Source organism: Juglans microcarpa x Juglans regia, chromosome 7S, assembly GCF_004785595.1.
Source record: "Juglans microcarpa x Juglans regia isolate MS1-56 chromosome 7S, Jm3101_v1.0, whole genome shotgun sequence".
In the NCBI taxonomy this organism is placed as follows: Eukaryota; Viridiplantae; Streptophyta; class Magnoliopsida; order Fagales; family Juglandaceae; genus Juglans; species Juglans microcarpa x Juglans regia.
Window position 1 is genome coordinate 3,155,961 of NC_054607.1, and position 26,317 is coordinate 3,182,277.

The window sequence follows — 26,317 nt, forward strand, 5'->3', positions numbered from 1 at the left end:
CCATATCATTCCCTAACAAAACGGAACCTCCGTTGACCGATTCATAGTTAGTGAACCTGTCCCTCTTGGGACACATATGGAAAGTGCAAGCTGAGTCCATGACCCACTTGTCACTAAAGCGACTATTGGAGTCGCTTATTGCTAGAACAAGATCTAGGTCGTTAGACCTATCATCAGCAACACTAACGGCATTAGATGAACTAGTGCCGTCCTCTCTGTTTTTCAATTTTGGACACTCGTTCTTGTAGTGACCAAACTTATGACAGTAATGACATTTGACGTTTTTCTTACTAACCGTTGTTTGTGAACTGCCCCTGGATTTCCCCTTATTCTTCTCTGAACCCCTGTCATTCGATCTACCCCTGCTTGAGGACCCTTTAACAAACAAGCCACTAGCTTGTTCATTAGTGTTCTTCACACTCAATTTATTCCTCAACTCCTTAGAATTCAAAGCAGACTTTACATCTACCAAGGAAATTGTATTTCTACCATACAACATGGAATTCACAAAATTCTCAAAAGATGTGGGTAATGAACATAAAATAATTAACGCTTGATCTTCTTCTTCAAGCTTAATATCTATGTTCCTCAGATCCATAATGATTTTATTAAATTCATCTAGATGTTCAGAAATAAGAGTACATTCCTTCATTTTGAGAATGTATAACCGTTGTTTCAAATACAACCGGTTGGTGAGAGATCTCTTCATGTACAGATTCTCAAGTGCCGACCAGAGACCAGTTGCAGTCTCCTCGTCAGCAACCTCTCTTAAAACTCCATCAGATAGTGACAAAAGAATAGTACTGTGTACCTTTTCTTCTTCTTCTTTCGAAGGAGCCGGAGAATCGTCAGATACCGACACTTCTAATACTTTTGACAAGCCCTGTTGTCGCAGTAAAGCCTTCATCTTGATGCGCCATAGACTGAAACTGTTCTGACCGTCAAATTTCTCCACTTCGAACTTAGCCATAGCCATCCCTCCAGATCCTGAGCCAAGCTCTGATACCAGTTTGTTGGGAATAAGTGTAGCTAAGACTAACTCGAAGTATAGTAGCGGAACTAAACGAAAGAAATTGATGACAATCACACAGAAAGAACACCAAGAATTAAGTGGTTCGACTCAAAATGAGCCTACGTCCACTGGTGGGGTCGGTATCGAAGATTTCACTATCAACAGAGATGGAGTATAAATGAATACAACAAAAACTTCACAAGGAAGTTATTTCTCAAACTCACTCTAGACTTCTCTCTCAAGAAAACACTTTAAAAACAAGCCAAATGAAATTCTGAAGAAGTAAACAAAGAAGTGGGCGCCGTTTGATATTTATAGGAAAAATGAGAATTCACTTTTGTGAACATTGGCTCGAGCGAACGTCGAGCGAGTGTCGAGAGAATGTAGATATTCTGCACTTCGCTCAAGCCAACAGTTGTGCGAGAGTCGAGCGAAGCTCTCTGCTTGAACTCACTCGAGTTGGGTGTCGAGCGAGGGTCGAGCGAAGCTCTCTGACTTGGATATTGCTCGAGCTGAATGTCGAGCGATACTTGAGCGAAGCTCTCTGTCTGAATTCGCTCGAGCTGAGTGTCGAGCGAATGTCGAGCGAACCTCTCTGTCTGAATTCGCTCGAGTTGAGTGAACCTCCGCTCGAGCGAACCTACGACACATGCACTGTTCAATCTGAATTCAAGCCACCTCATAACAGTTACCGAGAAATGTTTTAAAAATTTCACATATAGGTTAAGTTGTAATGAACTTGGGCCGATCATTAAAATTACTACCATCATCTGCATTAAAAATAATTTTAAGTGGGGAATGATATACGTATAATTATTTACTGTTATTTTATAAATAATTGTAAAAGAATTGTGAATTTCTTATTTTCTTTTTTAAGGTAAGTAGTACTTAAAATGACAACGTCAGCTTTGGCTCAACAAAAAGTCAACTAAAAAATTCAATTAGAGTTATCAATAATTTCCTTTCTTCCTCTCTTCCTCTGTCTTCCTCCAAATCTATTTTCGTTGGAGGAGGAGGAGGCATCGGCTTCCTCCTCCTCCTCCCTCTCCTTCCACTTTTCTTAGTTTATTTTTCTTCATTCAAAGCCGAAAAAGTATGATCTACAGTTTTTCAACAACTCTCGAGAGACACACGTACTACAAGAAAACTCCTAGGTTGCAAATTGATCGGAGATAGTGGCAGTTTGCGAAAATCACTACGCGTGGTCCTCATGCGCCACTCACAACTGCAAGTGGTCTTCACGCGCCACCCCTTCCAGCTGCTTTTCTCGCCACACGCACCGAATCACCGGAATCGTCACGACCAGATCTTTCAAATATGACTTTTGTTGCTAAAAAGATAAAAGCTTGTGACCTTCACGACCATCACAGATTTCAAATTCTATATGAGTTGGTCCAAACTGTAATTCGTTATTTTTCATTCTTATTTTCTTTATTGTATAGTTAGAAAAAAAGAGTTTGTCTTTTAGATGGTTTGTCTATAAAAGTTTACTTATCCCTTTTTATGAAGGGTGAGGTTGAGTCTCTAGTTAGGCAGAGTGTTATCTCTTAGACGTTTGTCTGTAGAGAGTATCAGCAGTAGTGAAGTCCATACCAGTTTAATAGTGTATTGGTAGAGCTCCAAATGGTTGATATGGAGATATCCCCGCACTTTGTATCTGGTTATTGATATAAGTTTCTCTTGATGAATTAATGATGATATTTTCCTTAAAACAAATCAATTAGAAGCAAAGTAATTGATATATTAGTGCGGAAAATCACTTTTATAGGATTCATGTGTGGACATTTACATAAAAAAAAAAAAAAAAAGAAAATTTCCTTATTACTTAATTATTAGATGAGATTTTAGCCATGGGGACTTGCAAAAAATTAGGAATTGTACAATATTAATTTGTAGAAGAAATATTCAACTAGCTTTGTTTTGGTGGAACTTTTATGATGTCTATAAGTACTGAAAATATTTTGTTCATTTTGCAGTGCCTGCAGTACTGTTGCGCCATCTAGTTTCAATTGTCCGCAAGTACTTGTTGGGTATACCGTCTCCACTCCATCAAAATTATCTTTTCGTTGACTTAACTAACAATGACAATGTCAATTTTGCTCAAGAAAAAGTTCCTGCAAAAATTAAATTAGAAGAAAACTGACTGACATATAGCGTGAAAAACTACTTTTATAAGATTAATTTATATGCGGACTAAGTAATTCTTTTCTTATTTTAAAAAGAAAATAATACAAAGAAAATTTCCTTATTAGTACTTATTAGATGGGATTATAGCCATAGGAACTTGCAAAAAATTTCCTTATTTGTTTTGGTGGAACTTTTATGATGTCCATAAGAACTGAAAAGATTTTGTTCACTTTGTAGTGCCAGCAGTACGGTTGCGCGATCTAGTTTCATCATTGTTGGGTATACCGTCTCCACTCCATCAAAATCATATCTTGATAATTTTTGTTTGAAATTCTTGGCATTGTTATGGTTTCATCCACTTAAATTGGCATTGTTTCAATTATTGTCAAAGGAATCAAGCAATTATATGAAATGAAGAAGATCAATATCTAATCCGAGAAACTTCTTTCCCGCATGTGCAAGGAGATATCAACATCATTAATACAAACTGGACAACCTGAAAACATTGATGGGGTTTATGATGCAATCAACCGTGCTGTCAAGAATGGGATTTCTGAGTTTGTCTTTAAGATAGCGAGGATGGATCGGAGCTTTCTGGAGAATAAATATAAAAATTCGAGGAACCTACTTATGCTTGCTGTTCTCTATCGTCAATCTAAGACCTTTAGCCTTATATATGGGCTTGATATGAAGAATACTTTGAGATCTTATAAAGATCGCAACGATAATAACATGTTACATATGACAGGGATGATACAAGATTCCACAATACTCAATCAAATCTCTAGTGCAGCTTTACAGATGCAAAGAGAGTTACAATGGTTCAAGGTCATCTCTCTCTCTCTCTCTCATATTTTATTTTCCCTCCCTTTTGGTAAGTAAGTTTTTCTTATTCTAAAAAGGAAACAAGATACACATGAACAAACTCAATTCTACTAAACCATGAATGTTCATGACAACCCATTTTTCTTCAAGAACACACCATAATAAACATATGGATTGAGAGGTTCTTCAACTCCCTGTCTAACTTAGATGGTCTAATTTGTTAAAAGAAAGACATAATAATAAGCATGTGGAATTCATACTATCCAATAGTCTCACGCATGCAACAATCTCTTTATAGTTATACCTATAGCCGATCTGCTGCTTCATAGGAGCAAAGATGTATTAAAAGATCGTCAGCTTATCCATATCAACTAGCATAAGAATGTATTGTTTTAAACTTTTTTATAACTGTAAGGTATCCCAAAATACGAAATATGTTTACACACCAACTTATAAATAATAGAATTCATTTAAAAAAAAAAAAAAAAACCCATGAGCGCATCCAATCTACAGTGCTCTCCAATGATCACCCAAGAGACTAAACAGGCAGTCTAATTCAGAAGGCTGAAATGAGTTAGCAATAACGACACTGCTGAAGACAAAATACAAGTGGAATTAGACAAATACAAGACTTTCTTCGTAACATGAGTCACCATGCACCATCGTTTCAGAGATCAGAAGCTCCAACATATGACATACTAAAAGTAAAACATGTTAGCTGATCTGATTAAAATCGATAGTTCCAAAAAGACAACCAAAAATGACTTTAGGCACCAATGCTCTTTGAGGGCTAAAGCTTTGTACCAGAAGTTTAAATACAAATATTCAAAACAAATTACCTTTAAAGAGTTATACAGTCATCTCAAATATATTACAAAGGCAATATATAAATTGATAAAAAATGAAACTCAATAAACAGGAGCAATCCCAGATCACTCCACCAACGGAGCCAAGCTAAGGCTCGTCATCCTCATCTGCATCAAAATCTCCGATACCATAACATAGTACCACAGATAAGTATAAACCAAACAACTCTCGAGATAAAAATATATTAATACAACCAACATGCATTCATATGACAAAATACACTTAGCTGTAAAATACCATTTTTTTCCAGAAAAATTATTATTTCTAACACACGCCAAAATCTCATTTTGGCCCAAAAATATAGTCCGTCATTTCTCCAGAAAATGATTCACACAAAACAAACCATTTATCGGACACTGTAGGTGGGAATCGCAGGCGGGACTCTACCACCGTCCCTGCTTACCACCATCCCTACCGCATGCACCGTAGGCGGGAATCACAGGCAGGACACAACCACCATCCCTGCTTACCACCATCCCTACCGCGTGCACCGTAGGCGAGAATCACAGGCGGGACTCTACCACCGTCCCTGCTTACCACCATCCTTAAAGGTCATTTCCACACAATAAATATTTATCACACACAATGAATACTTATCAGAGCACTATAGGCGAGAATCACAGGCGGGACAGAACCACCATCCCTGCTTACCACCATCCCTATCGCGTGCACTGTAGGCGGGAATCGCAGGCGGGACTCTACCACCATTCTTGCTTACCACCATCCCTACAGTCTCTTTTCATTTTTCTCAAACCAGTCAATCCAGTCGTTTCAAACACACTCAGAATCATTTCACATGAAAATCTAATTTTCAAACAAACACATGAAAACCCAGTTTTCAATAAACACATGAACATGAATGTATGTACACGAAAACCGAATTTCACTTACAAACATGATCATGCATGCAATATGCCATGTACATGAACAACGCCATAACAATAACCAACAATGCAAACTAAACACATAACAACTCTGTCCACAATCCATCCGACCCTTAAACTCATCGGACTCAGTCTGACATAACTAACCAGTTCACAATAATATGTGTTAGTGCAAAAACACATTTAAATCACGAAAGTTCTTTAGAAAAATACTTACAGTGTTATATTATAATTTCCAAAGGATCACAGCGGTGCAAGAGATAGCAACACAGCAACAAAATAGTGCCAAATGCACTGTGGCCGTGGGTCTCAAAAACTCACTTTTGAACGGAGACAAACCAAGACCTGAAATTCATAGGGTAGGCTTAGAGAGATCGGTGAAGCCAATAATGGTGGTGGTTTGTCGTGGATGGCGGTGCAAAGGGTGGTTGAAGACCAAAAATACCCAAATCGAAAATGGAGTTGGATGTGCTTCTCCGGTGACGGATCGGAGCTGGGGTTGGGTCCATTGGGTTGCTAGGAGGTCAAGGATGAAGTGGTGAAAAAATGGTGGCCGAAGGTGGTGCGGCGGCGGCGCAGGAGCTCAAAGAGTGCCGCGGCTTTGCATCGTGCGGGGGAGGTAATGGCGGCGAGGGAGGAGCTGTGAATGGAGGGGAATGGCCGCCGGTGGGTAGAGCAGGAGGAGGAAGGGACAGTGAGGCGCACGGTGGTGCACGGCGGCGCAGAAAATCTACAACCCGTATGGGTTTGACATAGCTAGCGGGGAGAGAGAGAGAGAGAGCGTGGGGAAGGAAATCCGAGGTGGGGGAGATCGCCGGAGCGTGGGGAAGGAGGTGGGACGGGCGGTGTCGCCGGACGGTGGCGCACGGCGACGGCTGGTGGACGAAGACGCGGATGCAGGGGAGAGAGGGAGAGAAGGGTGTCGCGCGGGGGAAAGGGAATGCAGCGGAAAAGAAAAGAAAAATGAAAGAAAAAGAGAAAAAAGAAAAGTGGGGAAAAGAAATGAGGTCCAATCCTCACCTCTTGGGTCACAAAAATGATCTAACGAAAATGATTTCAAAACAGCATGTTAAATTAAATAATTGAAACGTAATGATACAATGAAAATAAAATAATTAAATCCAACAATCAAATAATTTAAAATAAAGAACAGTTTAAATGTATCACAATAAGAAATATTAAAAAAACATATCAAATTTAATTTTCGCAAATTTTAAAAATCATAAAATAAACCCACTAAAAATCCACCAATTTCAAAATAAGAGAATAAATTTTTGAATAAATAAAAAATACACTAATATACGGGGTGTTACAACAAATATTAGTAAGTTAACAGAAAACCTCCACATAGGTTAATGATACATGCATGACACTAAGAACATGAATGCATAATCAAAGTCATAAGTAACCAAAACATAACTTGACATACAACATAACATTATCGACATAACTTGAATTGAAACGTGAACCGAAACTTGACTTGGCATGGTATAAACGTGAACTTGAAACATAATATGGACTTGAAAAATGGCATAACATGAACGTGAACATAACATAATATAACGTGAACATGAACTTGAACATAACATGAATTTGTAATCTTTTTCTTTAACTGCTTAAACTCAACTTCATTACTTAACATGAACTTGATCTGACTTCTTAACTTAGTATGAACTTGATTATAGTATAGCAGATTTTACTCCTTCACCACAGTACACGACAAAGCATAGCCTTGATTGCAGTACTAGGTAGTGCGTATCATCATTTATCAAAGTAGAATTTAACTGATATATCTTTCTGTAGTACGGCAGATTATACTCTTTCATTATAGTACTCGGCAGGGTATAAGCCTTGATCGCAGTACTAGATAACGCATATCATCCTTAACCATAGTATAACTTAATTGATAATACGAACTTAACTTGAACATAACATGATTTGAACGTAACTCATAAGACATGGCTTACTTGAGATAGAAACATTTCGTAATATGACTTAATATGTAACAAATAACATTTTGTAATATGGCATAACATGTAACAGACAACATACTTAACATAACATACTTACAACAGTGAATATTATATTACATGACATACATCACATTCCACTTATTCCTGACATTCTCTTAATGAATTTTACCGTAGAAATGAATAGTACTCACTAAGTAAGTTTCTGGAAAAGATTCTTCTTTCCTAGACAGAACTTCAAGGTTCCCAAGAAAAATTAGAGAGTCACATTGGTCCATTTAAGTACCAATCTCCTAGACAGAATCTCCTTAGATTATACGTATCCAAACTATTTGTAATGTATAGCAATACATGACAAAATATCTTGTGTAATAAATGAATAATTCGTGGCAGAATAAATTCTGTGTAACAGATAAATATGTAATGACTTGGCATGATACATATGATAATATACATACATATACTGTAGTTCCTTTACTTATCAGCCATACAGAGTAAACTGCTAGTAAGTTAAAAGTAAACTTACATCGGTCTTCCTGTTTCTAGGCAAAACTCAAACGCGATCACGAGGAACTGAAAGTAATGATTTTTAAAAGTTATAACTTAATCACTAACAATTAGAAATATGAAAAAATATAAATTTGGAGTAAAATTATCATTTTATCCTCTACATGTGAAAAAATTACCATAATACACATAACTTAAGGATTTTGTATTCTAACTCCAAATATCAATTCATAAAAATTATCATTTTGTATTCTACCTCATGTAAATTTTGTTCTAAACTCAAATATCAATTCATAAAAATTTAAAACTAAACATAACCATTAAAACTCTATAAAAGCCGAAACTTACATAGGCTATTTCCCTTGATTTTTGTTGCTAACTAGTTTTGATCAACCTCTTGATTCATGACTTAAAAAGATGTGATATTTAAACCAAAATATCACATAGTTTAAAAAGGTGTCCTAAAACAGATCTAAGCTTTAAACTCAAGATCACATGGTTAAAAAGCAACCAAAACATGAATTTAGCCATGAACATCATTACTTGGCCTATCCGAATATCCCATTGCATAAAATTTCATATCTTTAACGCTAACATCCAATATTTTCAAAACAACATTCTAACATGTATATAAGAGGTTTAGGATCCTCAAATAAAAATATCAAAGCTATTGAAATAAGATTAGATCATAAAAGATTTAAACTTTTTTAATCTAAGAAAATCTTTCACAAACATAAACATTCTAACACGGTCAAAATATCCAACAGAAACTTTTTTCCTCTTCCATATTCGAAGTTTTTAAATCTAAGAAAATCGGCCATCAAAACTTTTAATTATGCAACAAATCCTCAACCAATAACCATACACCCATGTTAACAATACTCCATAAAAATTCTGAACCAAAATCAATCCATTAGCTTGGTTAAAAACTCCAAAATATGACATACTCTCCAGTTTATCTCCCAGAATGATCTTTCTGTGATTTAAAAGACTTTTGACCGATCAAATGATCTCCGAATAGAATAAATAAAGTATCCATGTAAAATATACTCAAAATGAACAGCTTTCATGAAGGAAAGTTTAAATGAGAGATGATTTTTGTTAGAAGGGGTTGGAAGGATTTTTATACAAGTTTTGGAAGATGAGAAGTCTGGAATGAAGCTTAAGTGTTAATCTTTTCTTCCAATAAAATATACAGAAAATTAGCTCAAGATATTTCCCCTAGGTTGAGTGTAGAATTGAAAAAGTGAGGTGTACACTTGGTCATTTACTTCAAGAACCTTCTAGGTCCTCTTGAACAAATCTGATCAATCATGTGGAGGGTGAAATATCTTAGTCAAAAATCAATGTTAAGGTGACCAAATTTGTGGGTCTTAATGGGCCTAAACCGAATGAGCCACAATTTTGGGTTTTAAGAGGGTTTGGGTTGCTATCAAATTTAAATCTGATTTCTCTTGACCCAATCAAATATCCAAGATTAACAAGATTGGATAATGGCGTTCTAATACAAATTTAAAGAATTAATAGCATGTGAAAGTAATTTAATTAAATGATTAAACACAGTGTTAAAAACTGATTCATTAAGATTTTAGAGGTCAACTTTATGATTTGGGTAAAATCATTTAGAATTTTGATTTCCATCATACTTTTAGATTCTTACTATGGTGAAAATTCTCTTTAGTTTGACACTAAGGTATTGAATAGACTTAGGCTGCTTTCACCATCAACGGGCAACTTGTCAATGAGGTCGTACACGGTATCATTTAATTAACGAAGAGGACGAAGTCACTACTAGAATGACATCACCCGGGAAATCTCATTTATGATCAATACATTATTGTTTCAATAAGATCACATGGATTCAATAAGATGCCAGAAGGTAGTTTCACCATAAATAGACAACAAGTGAAGGAGGTTGTACTGTTGTACACAGTCTCATTTAATTTCCGAAGAGCCATAGATGAACTGGCAACCTCAGTTAATTGTACAGGGATAATGTAGTAAATTAACAGTACTTTTTTGGTGTTTTTGTTCTAGAGGTGGGAAGGAAATAATTTTAAATTTAATAGCAAGAGCAATCGACATCTGACATGTTTGGAAACGAGGGCTCTTAGGTTAAAGCAGGACCAGTCTAGCCTGCCCCCACTGTTCCTTATATATATATATATATATTTTATTTATTATATTTTCTTCATATCTCGATCTTAGAGCAGTGACATTAAATTATGTAAATATAAATAAAATAGATAATTTAGTTAAAAAAAAAGATAAAAATAGTCTATATTAAAATATGCAAATGTAAACTAAAATAACTTTAAGCTAATAAATAAACTCTTGTAGTTATATTTAACATTTTTTGTAGCTCAACTAAATCTATTAAAAAATTATTTTTTATTTTAATACTCTTTATTTTCTCTCATTTTTCTCTTTATTCTACCAACTCTTTTTCTTCTCTTAATCAAGATGATTTATCATAGTCATTTTTTTTCTGATTATGTGACTGCCAAAAATTAAAAAATAATTAATGGTCCAGATGATGATGGTGCAATATCTAGTACCAATTTTCAGAACAACACATTCTCAAAAATTGAGTACTGTAAATTTGTAAATTTATAGATATATATGGATAATCTAATGTGAGAATAAATTTTCAATGAAATAGCTAAATGTAAAATCATATCTTATTATGTAAATTTTACATTTACATTTACATAATCCAATACTAATGCTCTTATTCATACAAAAACATATTATAAATGAAAATGATGAAAGGAAACAAATGTTATAAGAACTTTTCTATTCATCATTTTAATACACTACACATCACATTTTTTTATCTTTTAAATGTTTAAAATTTTTATATTATTCTTCTTAAATTTATTAAATTCTTTTATTAATCAACACATATTTAATAAAAGAAATAAATAAAAAAAAATGATATATGGTGTATAAAGATTCGGAATAGAATTTTTCAGATTATAAACAACACATGTTCATTGACACAAGTCAGTATGGATATGGTACTACTGGATGTCATGGCAAGTTGGCATCCACACGTTAGCTGTGCGGCTATCATTTCTTTGAAAGTATCATCAATATCATTGATTACAAAAATCACTTTTTTTTTTTTTAATTGTATATATCATTCAGACATTACTCGAGCCAATATACATATATATATACATATATATATGTATGATCATGTTATGGTTACCTGTGACTACAACAGCTAGCCAAGTGAGACTTAAAGGTACGAGCGACAGTTTGGGAAAATATCCCCCGTCTTCCAGCAAGCTGCCTCGCAAGTAATTACTTCATCTCTTTATCCTTCAATTTGATCAATCATATAAATTAAGAAAAATCATGCTATTTTTCAAGTCAATGATATTAGTATTAGATTTCTCTTTCAAGTTATTTATAAAATTAGAACTGTAATTAATGTTGAAGATTTTTAATGTATATGAGATTTTCCCCTTTTTGCGCTCTTGAATACATTATCATCTTTCTCTTCTAATATTTCTGCTCACCAGATAGATTATAATATATGCTGATAGGTTAAGATGGAAACAAAGAGTACTGCCTTTTCTGCGGCTGTTCCTCTTCTTGAATTGCTTGACAAACATAATTATGCGAAATGGGCGATTCGGGTGCGAACCTACTTGGAGGGTCAAGATCTCTGGGAGGACATAATTAACGATAACGAAAACGCAACGCCTTTACATGAAGATGATGATGATGAAGATGCTATTAAAGTTCGGAGAAGGAGGAACTTCATGGCTTTACATGTGATCCAGACTTCATGCGGTCCAGATGCATTTTCCGAGATTAGCACAATTCGTTCAGCCGACACTGCTTGGCAAACTTTGAAAACGAAGTATCTGCTTGGTGAGTCAGTTTCTCTCTCTCAACATTGCCGCGTACGCTAAAAAATTGCTTAATTAATTGCAGATACGGAAATAGACCATCTCATGGAAAACAATTGCAGATAAGGGCAACATTAACATTGACAAGAGCTATCTTCAGTATGCGGACTTGTACATGGCTGTGCATGATGGTAATTGGACTGCTGCAAAGGAGTTTCTTGAGTCTCAACCAGAGGCAGTAAGAATGGCAATCACATATGAAGGCGAAACGGCTCTTCACGTTGCTGTTACTTTTGGACATGCTCGTATAGTCGAGAAGTTGGTGGATTCAGAGCTAATGTCGGAAGAAGACTTGGGAATTGAAGATGGTGACGGGTACACAGCTCTAATGAAGGCTCTTGTATATGGAAGATCCGAACTGGCGCGCTATTTGTATACTCGCACTGTTCTGCTGAAGGATCTGGTGCTTGCAGAACAAGGCCTCAAAGGAGCTATGCTTCTTACCCGTGCAATATATTCCAGAAATTTGGGTAACAACGTAGTACTCTTTGTTTTACTTACTATCCAATTAATATGATTGTCCGTTATTTCCGATCCTTTGAAATCTTGGCATTATAATTTAATTAATAATTCCTTTTTTGATATTCATGATTCTTTTATTGTACCTACGTCTCTCGCACAACGCAACTGTCAACAGATCTTGCTTTGGATTTAATCCGGCATTACCCACGTTTGACACTTGCTCTTGACGACCGCGGCGAGTCCCCCCTCTTAGCATTGGCTTCTATGCGCCACGCATTTCGGAGTGGAAAGCGACTCGGGTGTTGGAAAAAATGGATCTATTCCCGTTAGTACCACTCTCTCTCTTTCTCATTAGTCATTACTAGAGTACTTTGCCACCACTTCGAACTAAGTTTAATTGTTGCACATTGTGGCTGATAGAAATCAACACATTTACCAATGAATCTTGAATTATTAATGCTATGGAAAATGTTACTTTTCCAGCTGGGCTCGGTTGGGATTTTTTATTTTTTATTTTTTATTTTTTGTTTTTTACATAGTAATTAAGAAAATATTTTTTTAATGATGTTATATTTTTTAAAAATATTTAAAAATGTTAGAAAAATACATGTAAAAAAAAAAGGAAAAGAAAATACAAAATATACTAGCGGGCCCCCAATAGAAGCTCCCAGCAGTGGCTTCGATATGGTTTGTTCGTTTGAAGGCTTATATATAATATATATATATATATATATCCTGGATAGTGCTAATGTTATATATGCTATTATTCTTTTTTATTGTTTCTTGAAAACAAAATTGTTCATATCCAAGACCTGGATTGACAGTACTTGATGATATATCCAATTGTCACGGGCTTAAGACTTGTTGGCCTTTCTTGCTTAAAGGTAGACGCATTGATCAACCGGCTCCTTCAACCAGCTGCTTTGAAACTCGTTTGAACATTTCCAACGTTCAAAATGGCCGCCAACGCAATCAAGTTCAAGCGATCGAGTTAGGTATCTTTCTGCCTTAACTTATTAACTTTCCCTAATTCTTGGCTATTAACATTTGAGAAATATCATTTATTTTAATTTGGAAACTTCAGTTTTCACTATTTATGTAGATCTCTCCCTTGTAAACTGCCGTATGATTTTGATTAATATCTTAATAAAGCAAATAAAGAAAAAAGAAAATCTCAAATAATAAAGCAAGTTCTCCCTTCCATCATAAAACAAGTAATTGGCCTTCTACCTGGAGTTAATTAACTTGTTCTGTTTTTGTTGTTGTCCCTTCGTAGCAGCGATTGCTGATCACTGTTCTAGCTAGACATCTACTGCCAGCTTGTTATATTTGTTTCAGTGGTTTCCAGGAGTTAATTAATGAGATTTTAGCCATGCATGGGGACTTGTAAAAAAATTAAGAATTGGTGGAACTAATTTGATGTCTATAAGTACTGAAAAGATTTTGTTCATTTTGCAGTGCCAGCAGTACTGTTTCGCCATCTAGTTTCAACGACTGTCCGCAAGTACTTGTTGGGTATACCGTCTCCACTCCATCATAAATTATATCTTCATAATTTTTGTTTGAAATTTTTATTACTTATTAATGGACTTAACTAACAATGACAAATCCATCCAAAAAAAAAAAAAAAAGAAACTAACAATGACAATGTCAATTTTGCTCTACAAAAAGTTAATTCAAAAATTCAGATAAAAGAAAACTCAAAACTGACTGACACATATAGGAAAAAAACTACTTTTAATTATAAGACTATGCCGCCGGGTTTAGTTTTACAAACCTTTCAAATCATATCATTACATCTAATCTCATCTCAACATCTCATTTCGACATCTAAACACCATTCAAGCACAAGCATTTCTCAATTTTAAATTTTTAAATTTAATCATTATCTAATCATTATAACTTTTCCAACATTCTAAATAAAACACAAAAAATAATTCAGTATTTTCAATTCTCAAAATAAAAATTATATTCTAACCTTGTTTTAACTTTATGATTTTTTTATTCAACTTTTCCTTTTTCATTTTTAAAAATCCGATAAAATATTTTAATTCAAATAATTTCATTATTATTTACAAATTATCTCATTGTTATTTACAGATTTCTCATTTAATCTAATCTCATCTATATAACAAACGTGGCCTAAGTAATTCTTTTCTTTTTTAAAAAAGAATATAATACAAAGAAAATTTCCTTATAAATATTTTAGCCATGGGAACTTGCAAAACATTAATTAATTTGAACAAGAAATATTCTACTAGCTTTGTTTTGGTGGAACTTTTATGATGTCCATGCGAACTGAAAATATTTTTTTCGCTTTGTAGTGCCAGCAGTAGGGTTGCACGATCTAGTTTCATCATTGTTGGGTATAGTACTGTCTCCACTCCATCAAAATCATATCTTGATAATTTTTATTTGAAATTTTTGTACTCTTTTTTTTTTTGCTATGGTTTAATCCAGTTAAACTGCCATTGTTTCAATAATTGTCAAAGGAATCAAGCGATTGTATGAAATGAAGAAGATCAATATCCAATCCGAGGCACTTCTTTCCTGCATGTGTGAGGAGATATCAACATCATTAATACAAGCTGGACAACCTGAAAACATCAATGGGGTTTATGATGCAATGAGTCGTGCCGTCAAGAATGGAATTTCCGAGTTTGTTTTTAGGGTAGCAGGGATGGATCGGAGCTTTTTGGAAAATAAATATAAAAATTCGAGGAACCTACTTATGCTTGCTGTTCTCTATCGTCAATCTAAGATCTGTAGCCTTATACGTGACCTTGATACGAATAACACTTTGACATCTTATGTAGATCGCAACGATAATAACATGTTACACATGACAGGGATGATAGAAGATTCTACTGTACTTAATCAAATCTCTGGTGCAGCGTTACAGATGCAAAGAGAGTTACAATGGTTTAAGGTCATCTCTCTCTCTCTCTCTCTTTTAGTTGTGTTTTCCCTCCCTTCTAGTTTTTCTTATTCTGTAAAGGAAACAAGATACGTACACATGAACAAACTCAATACGACCAAACCATGAATGCTCATAACTACCCAATTTTCTTCAAGAACACACCATACCTAAACATATGAATCGAGAGGTTGTCCAACTTCCTGTCTAACTTGTATGGTCTAATTTGTGAAAAGAAAGTCATAATAATAAACTTGTGGAATTCATACTATCCAATAGTCTCACACATGCAACACACCATATGTCTCTCTATAATTATACCTATAGCCGATCCATTGCTTCAAAGGATCGAGAGACGTTGTATCAAAAGAAAAACTAAATCTATTTATAAGCTTCTCATCTACACACCCAATACACCTTTCAATTCCATATCTACTAGCATATAAAAAGGTATTGGCCATTTAAACTTTTTTTACAAGTACTGTAACGTGTCCCAAAATACGAAATAGTTTTACACACCAAATTATAAATAGTAGAATTTATTAAAAAAGAAAGAAGAAAAAAGCCTAACGACACTGCTCAAGACAAAATACAAGTGGAATTAGAAAAATATAAGACTTTCTTCGTAACAGTCACCATGCACAATCGTTTTAGAGATCACAAGCTCCAACATATGACATACTAAAAGTAAAACATGTCACCTGATCTGATTAAAATCGATAGTTCCAAAAAGACAACCAAAAATAACTTTAGGCACCAATGCTCTTTGAGGGCTAATGCTTTGTATTTGAAACGAACTTTCAAAGGATTTATTAGGAAAACAGAGTAGTAGGATTGGTACTCTTCTAATCATTTATTAGGATCTTCGACAGTAAAGCTATTCCAGATGGCCATAAACCCCCAGTCTCTCAAAGATAACCCTCAATCGTTCATCCTCATCACAGCATCTGGCTTCCCTCCCTCGTTAGGATTGGTACTCTTCTAATCATTCCTAGTGTTTTTATCCTTTTCAATTTACACATTTGAAATATATTATATACGCGCGCACGCAAACAATTTAATAATGAGAGTTGGCTATTTTACTATAAACTGTATTTTCATAAAGCCATATCATCATGAACCATCTCACTCTATTATTATTGAATAACAATTAATGTTATTAAGCCAAGCCACATCGTCTAGTCTTCCTTTATGCTACTGATATATAACATGTTGTATCAAGTTATGAAATAAGAAAAAATATGTCAAATCAAATTGTTAAACTTTTTTTTATACATACTCCAAAATCTCCAAAGTATGAAGTTTAATTATAGTTTTTATATCAAAATGTCTCTCTCTCTCTCTCTCACACACACACACACACACACACACACACACACATAATTGGCTACGTTTCTACATTAATTGAAGTTAATAGTCTTTCAATTTTCCTAAAACGTGCTCTTTTGTTCTTGTCTTTTTTCCTTGGGCATTTTATAGAAATAGCTTTTTTTATCGCCCTTTTCACTTAAGCTAATTTTGCAAGGTCTGAAAATTAGGAATGTTTGGATGCTTGGAGTATCTCATAATTTTGTGAATAATAGTGAAATTGTTTGAGTAAAGATATTATATTGAGTTTTGGAATACGAGAGAGAATAAGTTGAATAAAAATATTATAATGTTAAAAAACTGTTTGAATATAACTTTTAAATATTATTTTTGTTTTGAAGTTTGTAAAAGTTGTATTAATTTTTGTATTTAAATAATTATTAAGTAATGATTAGATGAAAATTTTGAAACTTTGAAATTGAAAAGTATTTTGTGTTTGAGAATAAAATTATGAGAAGTTTTGAGAATTCTCAATGTCCAAACATGCCCTAAAATTGCAATGCTCAATGGAAGGAGAGTTGATTCCAAATAGAATAATGAGAATTCAACCAAGATTTTGTAAATCAAAATGTTGAAACTTTTTTAGAGGGCCTACGTACCTATCTGTTGTATAATGCCTCAACATACACCAACTTAATTACATTGAGTGTTTTTCGTTTAGTATGTTTAGTTACACTAGTTCACTTAGTATTTGAAAAATTATTAGATGCGAAAGCATGAATAATGTGGTATTTCAATTCTATAACAAAATATTGTACCACTGACATTACTTACATAAGTTCTAATTTTTAATTATATGGTACTCTATAATAGGATGAAAATATTGTGTTCGTACTTGAAAACTACAAAATAATGAAATTTAGTGTGTGTATATATATATATTATTTTGTGTAAGGTTTAGTTTTTTGTCTTTCTAATTGATTTATATATATATATATTATATATCAATTACATAATATATATATATATATATTATATAATTGATTTTCGTAGCATTTTTTTAACAAATGTAGGGGGTGGAGAGAATTATCAATCCTAAGATGAAAGAAGGAACTAACAAAGATGGTTTAACTCCCCGAGAACTATTTACAAAGAACCATAAGAACATGATGGAAAAGGGAGAGAAATGGATGAAGGACACATCATCATCATGTACAGTGGTGGGTGCTCTGATTGTTACCATTATGTTCGCTGTAGCTTTTACGCTTCCGGGTGGTAATGATGAAACTACAGGCATTCCAACATTCTCAAAGAAAAAATTGTTTATACTCTTTATAATATCCGATGCATTGTCCCTTTTCTCTTCCTCAACTTCAGTGTTGATGTTTTTGGGAATCCTCACATCACGTTATGCAGAAGAAGATTTTATTGTGTCTTTGCCGAGAAAGATGATACTAGGTCTTTCCACTCTTTTCTTCTCTATTGCTACCATGATGATAGCCTTTTCTGCTACTCTTTTAATCATCCTACATGAGCAATTACCAATTGCAATTCCTCTAATTTGTTTGGCAAGTATTCCGGTTACCTTCTTCGTATGGATTCAGTTCCCTATTCTTAAAGATATGATCAAGTCGACCTATTTCTCCCGCATCTTCAATGGAAAGATGAAGCCTGATTTTAAGTAATCCATTGTACAATATGGTGTTTTGCAATATAACCTTAAGATCTCTTTGGTGGCAATGCAAGAGATTGCATGCTTGTACTTTGAGGCTACAAGGAAGAAGACTTCAAATTAAGGGCTTGAGAGAGAATTTAAAGGTTTCTCTTTCGGTAGAAATTTTTGTTTAGTGTGTATGCAAGACTTGGATGCATGTATTAAGATTTTAGGTTTTAGTGTTTTTTGTTATCACTACTATGTACTCTTTTAACTCCATTTTTGAGTTAGTATATTAATTTCTTCCTATTCGTCTTTTACTAGTGGGTGTAGCTTTCTAAGCCTAACGGATCTAAATTCGTCTTTTTAAGGCCCGGTTTGTATTCACAACCCATCTTAATTCATCTCAACTCATCTCACTACTATTCACTACTATTCAACAACTTTAACTCACAAATTTCACTACTATTCACAACCCATCTCACTACTATTCACAACTCATCTCAACTCATCTTCGAATCCAAACGATACCTTACTCTTTTCAACTTCAACACCAACCCATTCCTTAGTATTCAACGCCATAAATGAAAGGAAGATCCAAATGAAAAATAGGAGTCGGGTAGAAGCGTGAGAAATGACCTTGCCATTCATCTCTTTGAGTGCCTCTTTTTAGTGTACTCTATGAATGCATAAGCTTTGGACCTTTTAGGAATACTTTCCATTATAAATTTTAGCTTCACTCACGCCTTCTCCTTGTGGTAAACCACTCTCCAATCCACTTTATAAGTCATCAATTGACAGTTGACACTCATGTTTGCTTCCCATTGCAACGCCATGCATGTTCTGTCACAAACTCGACTCACCTAGCTACGTGATCTTCTATATCATTTACTTTTGTTATGCATTACAAAGATCTCGATATATGGTCAAAAATTTCTATCTGAACAGGCCACGATAATCCTTATTTCTTTTTCTCATTTATAATTAGTAATGAAAGAAATTACAAAATATAAAAATAAATTGAAACGAAGATGATCTAGAGAAAATGAGGGAGAGAGACTTTAAAAGCTACATGTTTACCATTCTCAATTTTGGTTGAATAACAAAGATCGGTTCCTATTTATATATAGAGAAATTAATTACATAGAGATGAGATAAATATTGTGAAAATTAAATTTCATGTTCATTTGATAATTATTAAAATCAAATTAAGATAATAATCTAATCAAATTCTTGATTTAAGACTATCTCTAACTATGAGACGAGACATATGAAGATGGAGTTAGTTTTTATATTTTCGGGGCGGGACGAATACCATAGTTATTTGGCGAATGAAAAATCAAATAACATACCGAGGAGGAGTTGCTACCAATCGAAAGGTTAGATTAGCTATAATTGTTGTGTGTATGTAATTGATTTAAACATTTTATTTATAAGTTAGTCTAGAATACACACGTGATATGATATGATTTGATTTGTAACAGAAGTTAAATCGACTTGTAAGTAGGGATCAATTTTAATTACCAATCTAAGAGGAAGTGCATTCTAGCATCTTGTGTAAGGACAAAGCACTGTTTTCAAATCATACTTAGAATTAATTCGAGGTTTTACTTGCAAATGAGTTGATATTAATAGGCATTTGTGTTCTTTAATGTCTCATATTTTTCTTTTATATATACCCTCCCATTCCTCTTCCACTCAACCATTTGCTCTCCTCCCTCTACTCCTGATCTCTTCTCCTTGTCTCCTCTTAAGGCCACGTGGAAACCTCCTTCTACACGGACATGGAGGAAGGGTAACAGTCATGGAGAATCGTAGTGATCCAATAATAAGATCACAACTCCCACCTCAATGTTCATAAAGGACGTTGAGCAACAAACGGTAAATGGTCATACGGGGGGATAGAAGGGAAAGAGGAAAATGTTAGACCCCGATCCAAAGTAAAAAGCCCAACTTTACAAAGAAAAATAAAAGTAAATAATAAAAATATAAGATGTTTATTGTCTCAGAAAATTTCTCCCTTTTCACCCCTTTTTCCCTCCTTTCCAAATCTCCAACAAATTCAAGAACCACGTACATGATCTATACATTATAAAGTCGTACAATTTAAAAGAAAAAGCTCCTCTCTCCTACGAAGGTCCATAACCAATCTATTACCTTGTTATAAGACGCCCCATGCTACAACAACGTACGTTGAATTTAACCCTCCACAAAAATCCAGCTCAAAATAACATCAAGTTTAAAGTTGAATTTTTATATTTATAACATAACGTCACTTCAATGCTCATTTTTCATTACATAGGCATATATACACATGCTAAGCTTACTCGGGGCTGCTCATGTATTTAGTTTTTTGACAAAGGGATCACTTTTTTAAAAAAAAAAAAAAAAAGGCTCAAAATAGCTGTATCCAATTACGCTCAAATATAAAAATAAAGCAAATTCTGACAAGTGTGTTCTTGAAATTATGGAGATGTTAATTTGCTTAATTAATAGTAATGTTATGTACAATTTTGTAGGTGTATAAGCCTATGCACTCCATATAACAAAATTGGGATTTCCTATTAAAAGGTAGATTTTTTTTTTTATATGGATCTTAAATTTGTCCATTCTTAAATTTCTACATTCAGTGAATTGCGTTTATGATCTGTAAACCAAACTCGCTAGCTGTTCTCAACTATGAATCCAATAAGGAATTAATGAAAATTAATAATATTGGTGAATATATTTTGTTGGTTCAACCAGGTTGTCAGTCATGAGTACTGATCACAAATCTCCCATAAATATTTATATATAGTCAACAATCAATATTTGAAGAATGACTGTACTGCTGCTCAATGTAAACATCTTTAACACATTACTTGAGGTATTGAATGATTGATATATTTGGTGACTGGTGCATGATGGAGCATGGCTGCTGGAGTTCAGGGTGCATTGTTTTTCTATGAAGAATGATGCATAATGTCAGAAAAGTTCATTATAGCTGCTTAGCATTTGCTATTCATGCTAACCCATTCAAGCACTTCAATCTTTTGTTCATTTTAAGAGTACTTTACTTGCCATGCTATAGATATGAAGAAATGCTGCAAAATGAATTGGTGGGAGCATTGTCCATGTTGAATGCACCAGGATGGAGTAGTGGGGAAGATACAAGCTGCTAGGGGAGGGTTACCTAGAACTAGAATCCCTTAAAATTGTTGGGTCCCCATTAACACTACATCTAAATTTCTGCTGAAATATTATTTAGAACAGTAACTTGTAAATTTTAAATGTTTTGTGTGCCCAAGTTAATTATAATAACCCTAATCATCCGTAGGAATTAGCCGATTAATTCCCACGAAAGACAACTAGTATATATGCGGCAAAGTAGTATCGGGTTTTCATTGATTTTCACTCCTAACTTCGGTTCGTCTAAGAGGATTCAGTTTTACCTCTATGGATCTGGGTATTCCAGTGGGCAGAGAGGCGTTGTTAAGCATTTGAAATTGAGTTTCCTTTTTTTCTTTTAATGTCAATCAACATCTTACAATGAAATGATGGTTGAGACATTATATGCTCCAAGCCAAGAACTTTCTTTCCCAATCTCATACGATTTTGAAAGCACGACTCATTTCTTCATTTTCCCCAGCAGCTCTAATTCTGGATGGATTCTAAGAAAAGTTATTGCAATATTCAATCAAATACACAGTACGATTTTACATTCCTGCCTATATTACAGTTCAATGCATGAACAACATCACTGCCCATTGCACCTCAGTAACTAAGATTCCATTCTTGATTCGACATGTTTAATCTCTCAGGAGTTAGAACTCTTGTGATTTCAATACAAAACAATATTCTGGTGACTTTCTTAAATTTTAAAATAGCTCTTAACCACAATATGAGGACCAACAATACTTTTATTTTGCTGTCCTTCTACTCTTAAAACGACGAAACTGGTGTCAATAATAAAAACCTCCATCCAAACGAACACACAGATTTGCATTTTCAGCCAAGCATTTAGCATTGAAAATCGAAAAACAATAATACCCAATAGTTAAAAAACCAAGATCGACCCAAACCCAGGAACCCTAACAGTCAGATCATTCAGAACTTCGGTCAGAGAGAGAGACTAAGGGAACAAGCGAACTGCGAGGAAGAGGCAAGAGAGAGGGAGCTGCGAGCTGGAGCATGTGAGACAGAGTGAAAGATGAAATAGAAGAAATAGTAATTATGCCTTTCCTTACAAGAGCAAAGTCTCTATTTTATATAGATGAATTGTATACAAGGTAAATGTGAAATACAAACTAAATACAAATCAATTTTCCTATAATTATGGACATGAAACATGGGTGCCATTGCATTGATCTCTGCTATGTTTAAGGGTCATAGTTTCCGAAAGTCTGATAGATTGTTATCCCTTAGAATCAGGACCAGTTATAACTGCTGTGATATCCTTAACACGCCCCTGCAAATTCAACGGGGAGTGAATGACGTTGAGTTTGTCTCGCATATGTGAAAAATTGGCTGAGACTAAAGGCTTCGTAAGACCATCGGCTAGTTGATCTCTGCTGGATATAAACCGAACTTCAAGTGACTTTTGTTGGACCTTCTCCCGAACAAAGTGATAATCAATTTCCACAGGCATGGAAAACTGGATTCGCAGTGAGGTAAGTGGCCCCTATGTTGTCACACCATACAACTGGTCTTGTGGAAAGAAAAACACCAAGCTCACGTAATAGGGACTAAAGCCAAAGTGACTCGGCAGTAGCATGAGCAACAACTCGGTATTCCGCCTTTGTACTTGAGCGGGCAACAATTGGCTGCTTTTTTGAGCTACAAGAGATTAAGTTGAGACCAAAATAAATACAATATCCAGAAGTGGAGCGGTGGTCATCTGGGCAACCAGCCCAATCAACGTCACAGTAAATAGAGAGCTGAGTGGAGGAGCTCAGTCGAATTTGGAGGCCAAAATTGATAGCGAACTTCAAATAGTGAAGGATCTGTTTCACAGCTGACCAATGAAGTTCAGTTGGTTTGTGCATGAACTGACAGACTTTATTGATGGCAAAAGAGATGTCTGGACAAGTCAGTGACAAATACTGTAAAGCGCCAACAACACTACGATACTGTGAGGGATCCGCATATAGCACCATCAAACAAAGATAGCTGTTGTGAGGAGGACATGGGTGATGACACAGGCTTCGCTTCTATCATGTTGGTGCGCTTGAGAAGATTAAAGACATATTGTCGTTGAGAGAGAAACAGACCAGCTGAGGTTCTAGAGGCTTCAATACCCAAGAAGAAGCTTAAGTCACCCAAGTCCTTTACTGCAAACTCACAACTGAGATCTTAAATGAGACAAGAGATAGCCTTCAAATTGGAGCCAGTGATCAAAATGTCGTCAACATAGACGAGGACAAACAACTTAACCAAACCGTGGGTATAAGTGAAAAGAGATGTGTCTGAGCTAGAATTGATAAAGCCCAAGGTAAGAAGATGATCACTGAGTCTTGAATACCAGGCGCGAGGCGCTTGCTTCAAATCGTAAAGAGCTTTATGGAGCTTACAGACGTGATTTGGAAAGTTGGAGTCCACGTAACCCACGGGTTGTTGCATGTAAACTTCTTCAGCCAACAAACCGTGTAGAAAGGTATTTTGGATGTCAATTTGATGTACATCCCAGTTGTGAGACACGGCAATGCTAAGGCGGATGGTTGTAGGCTTCACGACCGGACTGAAAGTGTCGTCAAAGTCGATACCGTGCTGTTGATGGTATCCATTTGCCACTAAGTGGGCCTTTCGTCTATCAAGAGTACCATTGGACTTCTTCTTAGTTTTAAGAACCCACATGGAGCCGACGACATTCATTCCTGGAGGAGTAGGGACCAATGACCAGGTGCCACTTTTCATTAGTGCGGAGAACTCATCATCCATTGCAGACCTCCATTCGGCATATTTGCTGGCCTCAGTATAACTAGACGGGGCTTCTGGTATAGAACAAATAGTGAGTAAAGCTTTGAGGAGGGGGTAACAAACTGTGCCATCAGTGAAGGATTTTGGTTTCACGATTTGATTTTGTGATTGGGTCCGCATTTGGTGAGGATAAGCCGCGGGAGCTTCGACGGCAACAGCAAGACCAGGAGATTCAAGAGCAGTCGGTGATGGTGAGGAGGGTAGAGTTGGCGAAGAGGTAGGATGAGAGGCAGACGTAGAGGACAAGGCTAAAGAAGCAGGTGCAGGAGGTGAAGAAGACAAGTTAGACGGTACCGTTACGTTTCAGAGTTGTCTAAGGTGATAGGCAGCGTGGTTGGATGAGGGCCTAGGTAGGGAACAAGTGACAGAGGCAAGTGAGCCGTGTCGTGAGATGAAGAAGAGGGCCGAGTGGATGTGATTGGATTTTGAGAGAAGGGGAACACGTGTTCATCAAAGACCACGTGTCGAAAGACTATGATTTTGCCAATGAATGTGTCAAGACATTTGTAACCTCTATGCATATTGCTGAGACCCAGGAAAACACATCGTTTTGAACGAAAATCAAGTTTATGATTATTGAAGGGCCGAGGAAATGGGTAACAAGCACATCCGAAAACACGTAGAAGAGAAAAATCAGGATCACGTTCAAACAATTTGTGAAGAGGGGACGTACGTATAGGTGTAGTGGGAAGCCGATTGATGAGATATGTGGCCATTAAAAAGGCATGATACCAATATGAGAGAGGTACATAACTGTATGAGAGAAGGGAGAGTCCCATTTCAACTATATGGCGGTGTTTGCGTTCGACAGAACCGTTCTGTTGGGATGTATGTGGGCAAGAGACATGATGTTGAATATCGGTGGCTTCAAAAAATTTATGAAGAGAACGATATTCACCACCCCAATCAATTTGAATAGATTTTATTTTACAATTGAATTGTCGTTCAACGAGTTTTTGAAAAGAGCAAAAGACCTTGTGCACATCAGATTTGTTTGGAATAGGATAAATCCAAGTGTATTTGCTATAATGATCAACAAATGACACATAAAATTTATTTTCACTAGTAGACATAACAGGGGAAGGACCTCAAACATCTAAAAATATAAGTTCAAGAGGAGAAGAAGATAAGAAAGTAGACGGAGAGAAAGGAAGTCTATGACTCTTTCCCTGTTGACAGCTTGAACAAATGCCAGGAACTTTATTTGTTGAAATTGGAAGAGAAAACTGGAAAATAAGATGCTGAACAGTTTGGTATGATGGATGTCCCAATCGAGAGTGCCACATTTCAATAGGAACACGTTGACAAGTCAAAGCTTGTGATTGGGTGGAAGGGGATACTCCGGAGGGGAAGGTATAGAGTCCATCCTTAGTCTTGCCATGCAGTAGGATTCTCCCAGAGGCTTCGTCCTTCACCAAAAAATAAGATGAGTGAAACTCAATGTAGACATGATTGTCATTAGTAAATTGGCTAACAGATATGAGATTCTTCTGAATGTGAGGAACATGTAAAAGATGCGGCAAATAAAATGAGTGGGAAGGAGTATTCAAAGTGCAGGAGCCAATATTTTGTATGCTTAAACCTGTCCCGTCACCAACTTGTATATGGTCATCGCCTGTATACAGTTTAGAATGAATATTGAGATTCTGAAAGTCATTAGTGAGGTGATTTGTAGATCCTGTGTCAGGATACCAATTTGCATCTGGAGTGGATTGCTGAGCAGTCAAGTATGCCGCCATGGTGGGAGGGGCCCCTTGATAGGCTTGATCGAATCTGTGATAACACTGGATAGTTGTATGTCCAGTTTTACCACAGACTTGGCAGAGGGGCCGAGAGTATGATTGTTGTCCATGTCCTCCTTTGTGAAATCCACCGCGTCCTCGGCCACTAGAATTGTTGTGTTGAG

At 35.4% G+C, this 26,317-nt stretch overlaps 2 protein-coding genes and 2 long non-coding RNA genes across 5 annotated transcripts; 2 read left to right on the forward strand and 2 right to left on the reverse strand.

Moving 5' to 3' along the window:
- Nucleotides 1-73: 73 nt before the first annotated feature.
- On the forward strand, nt 74-18,124 carry LOC121240252. The gene is made up of 3 exons (XR_005935499.1): nt 74-83; nt 6,099-6,110; nt 17,925-18,124. It is a non-coding gene; the product is annotated as an uncharacterized LOC121240252 (long non-coding RNA).
- Nucleotides 3,354-18,260, reverse strand: LOC121240253. The gene is made up of 3 exons (XR_005935500.1): nt 18,132-18,260; nt 5,609-5,611; nt 3,354-3,368 (listed from the first exon to the last, which is right to left on the reverse strand). It is a non-coding gene; the product is annotated as an uncharacterized LOC121240253 (long non-coding RNA).
- On the forward strand, nt 11,402-15,510 carry LOC121240250. 2 transcript variants are annotated; one of them, XM_041137645.1, is made up of 7 exons: nt 11,402-11,497; nt 11,747-12,077; nt 12,178-12,585; nt 12,753-12,902; nt 13,462-13,572; nt 14,036-14,092; nt 14,902-15,011. In XM_041137645.1, exons 2-7 carry the CDS (start codon nt 11,753-11,755, stop codon nt 14,994-14,996), a joined length of 1,146 nt encoding a protein of 381 aa, XP_040993579.1. In that variant the 5' UTR covers nt 11,402-11,497; nt 11,747-11,752; the 3' UTR covers nt 14,997-15,011. The 2 variants fall into 2 exon arrangements, with proteins under 2 accessions (XP_040993579.1, XP_040993580.1); XM_041137646.1 differs by having other exon boundaries at nt 11,429-11,497; nt 11,723-12,077; nt 14,902-15,510.
- A 4,920-nt stretch (nt 18,261-23,180) lies between the features above and the next one.
- Nucleotides 23,181-23,591, reverse strand: LOC121241460 (uncharacterized mitochondrial protein AtMg00810-like). Its single transcript, XM_041139243.1, has one exon. It carries the CDS (start codon nt 23,589-23,591, stop codon nt 23,181-23,183), a length of 411 nt encoding a protein of 136 aa, XP_040995177.1.
- Between the last annotated feature and the right edge of the window lie 2,726 nt (nt 23,592-26,317).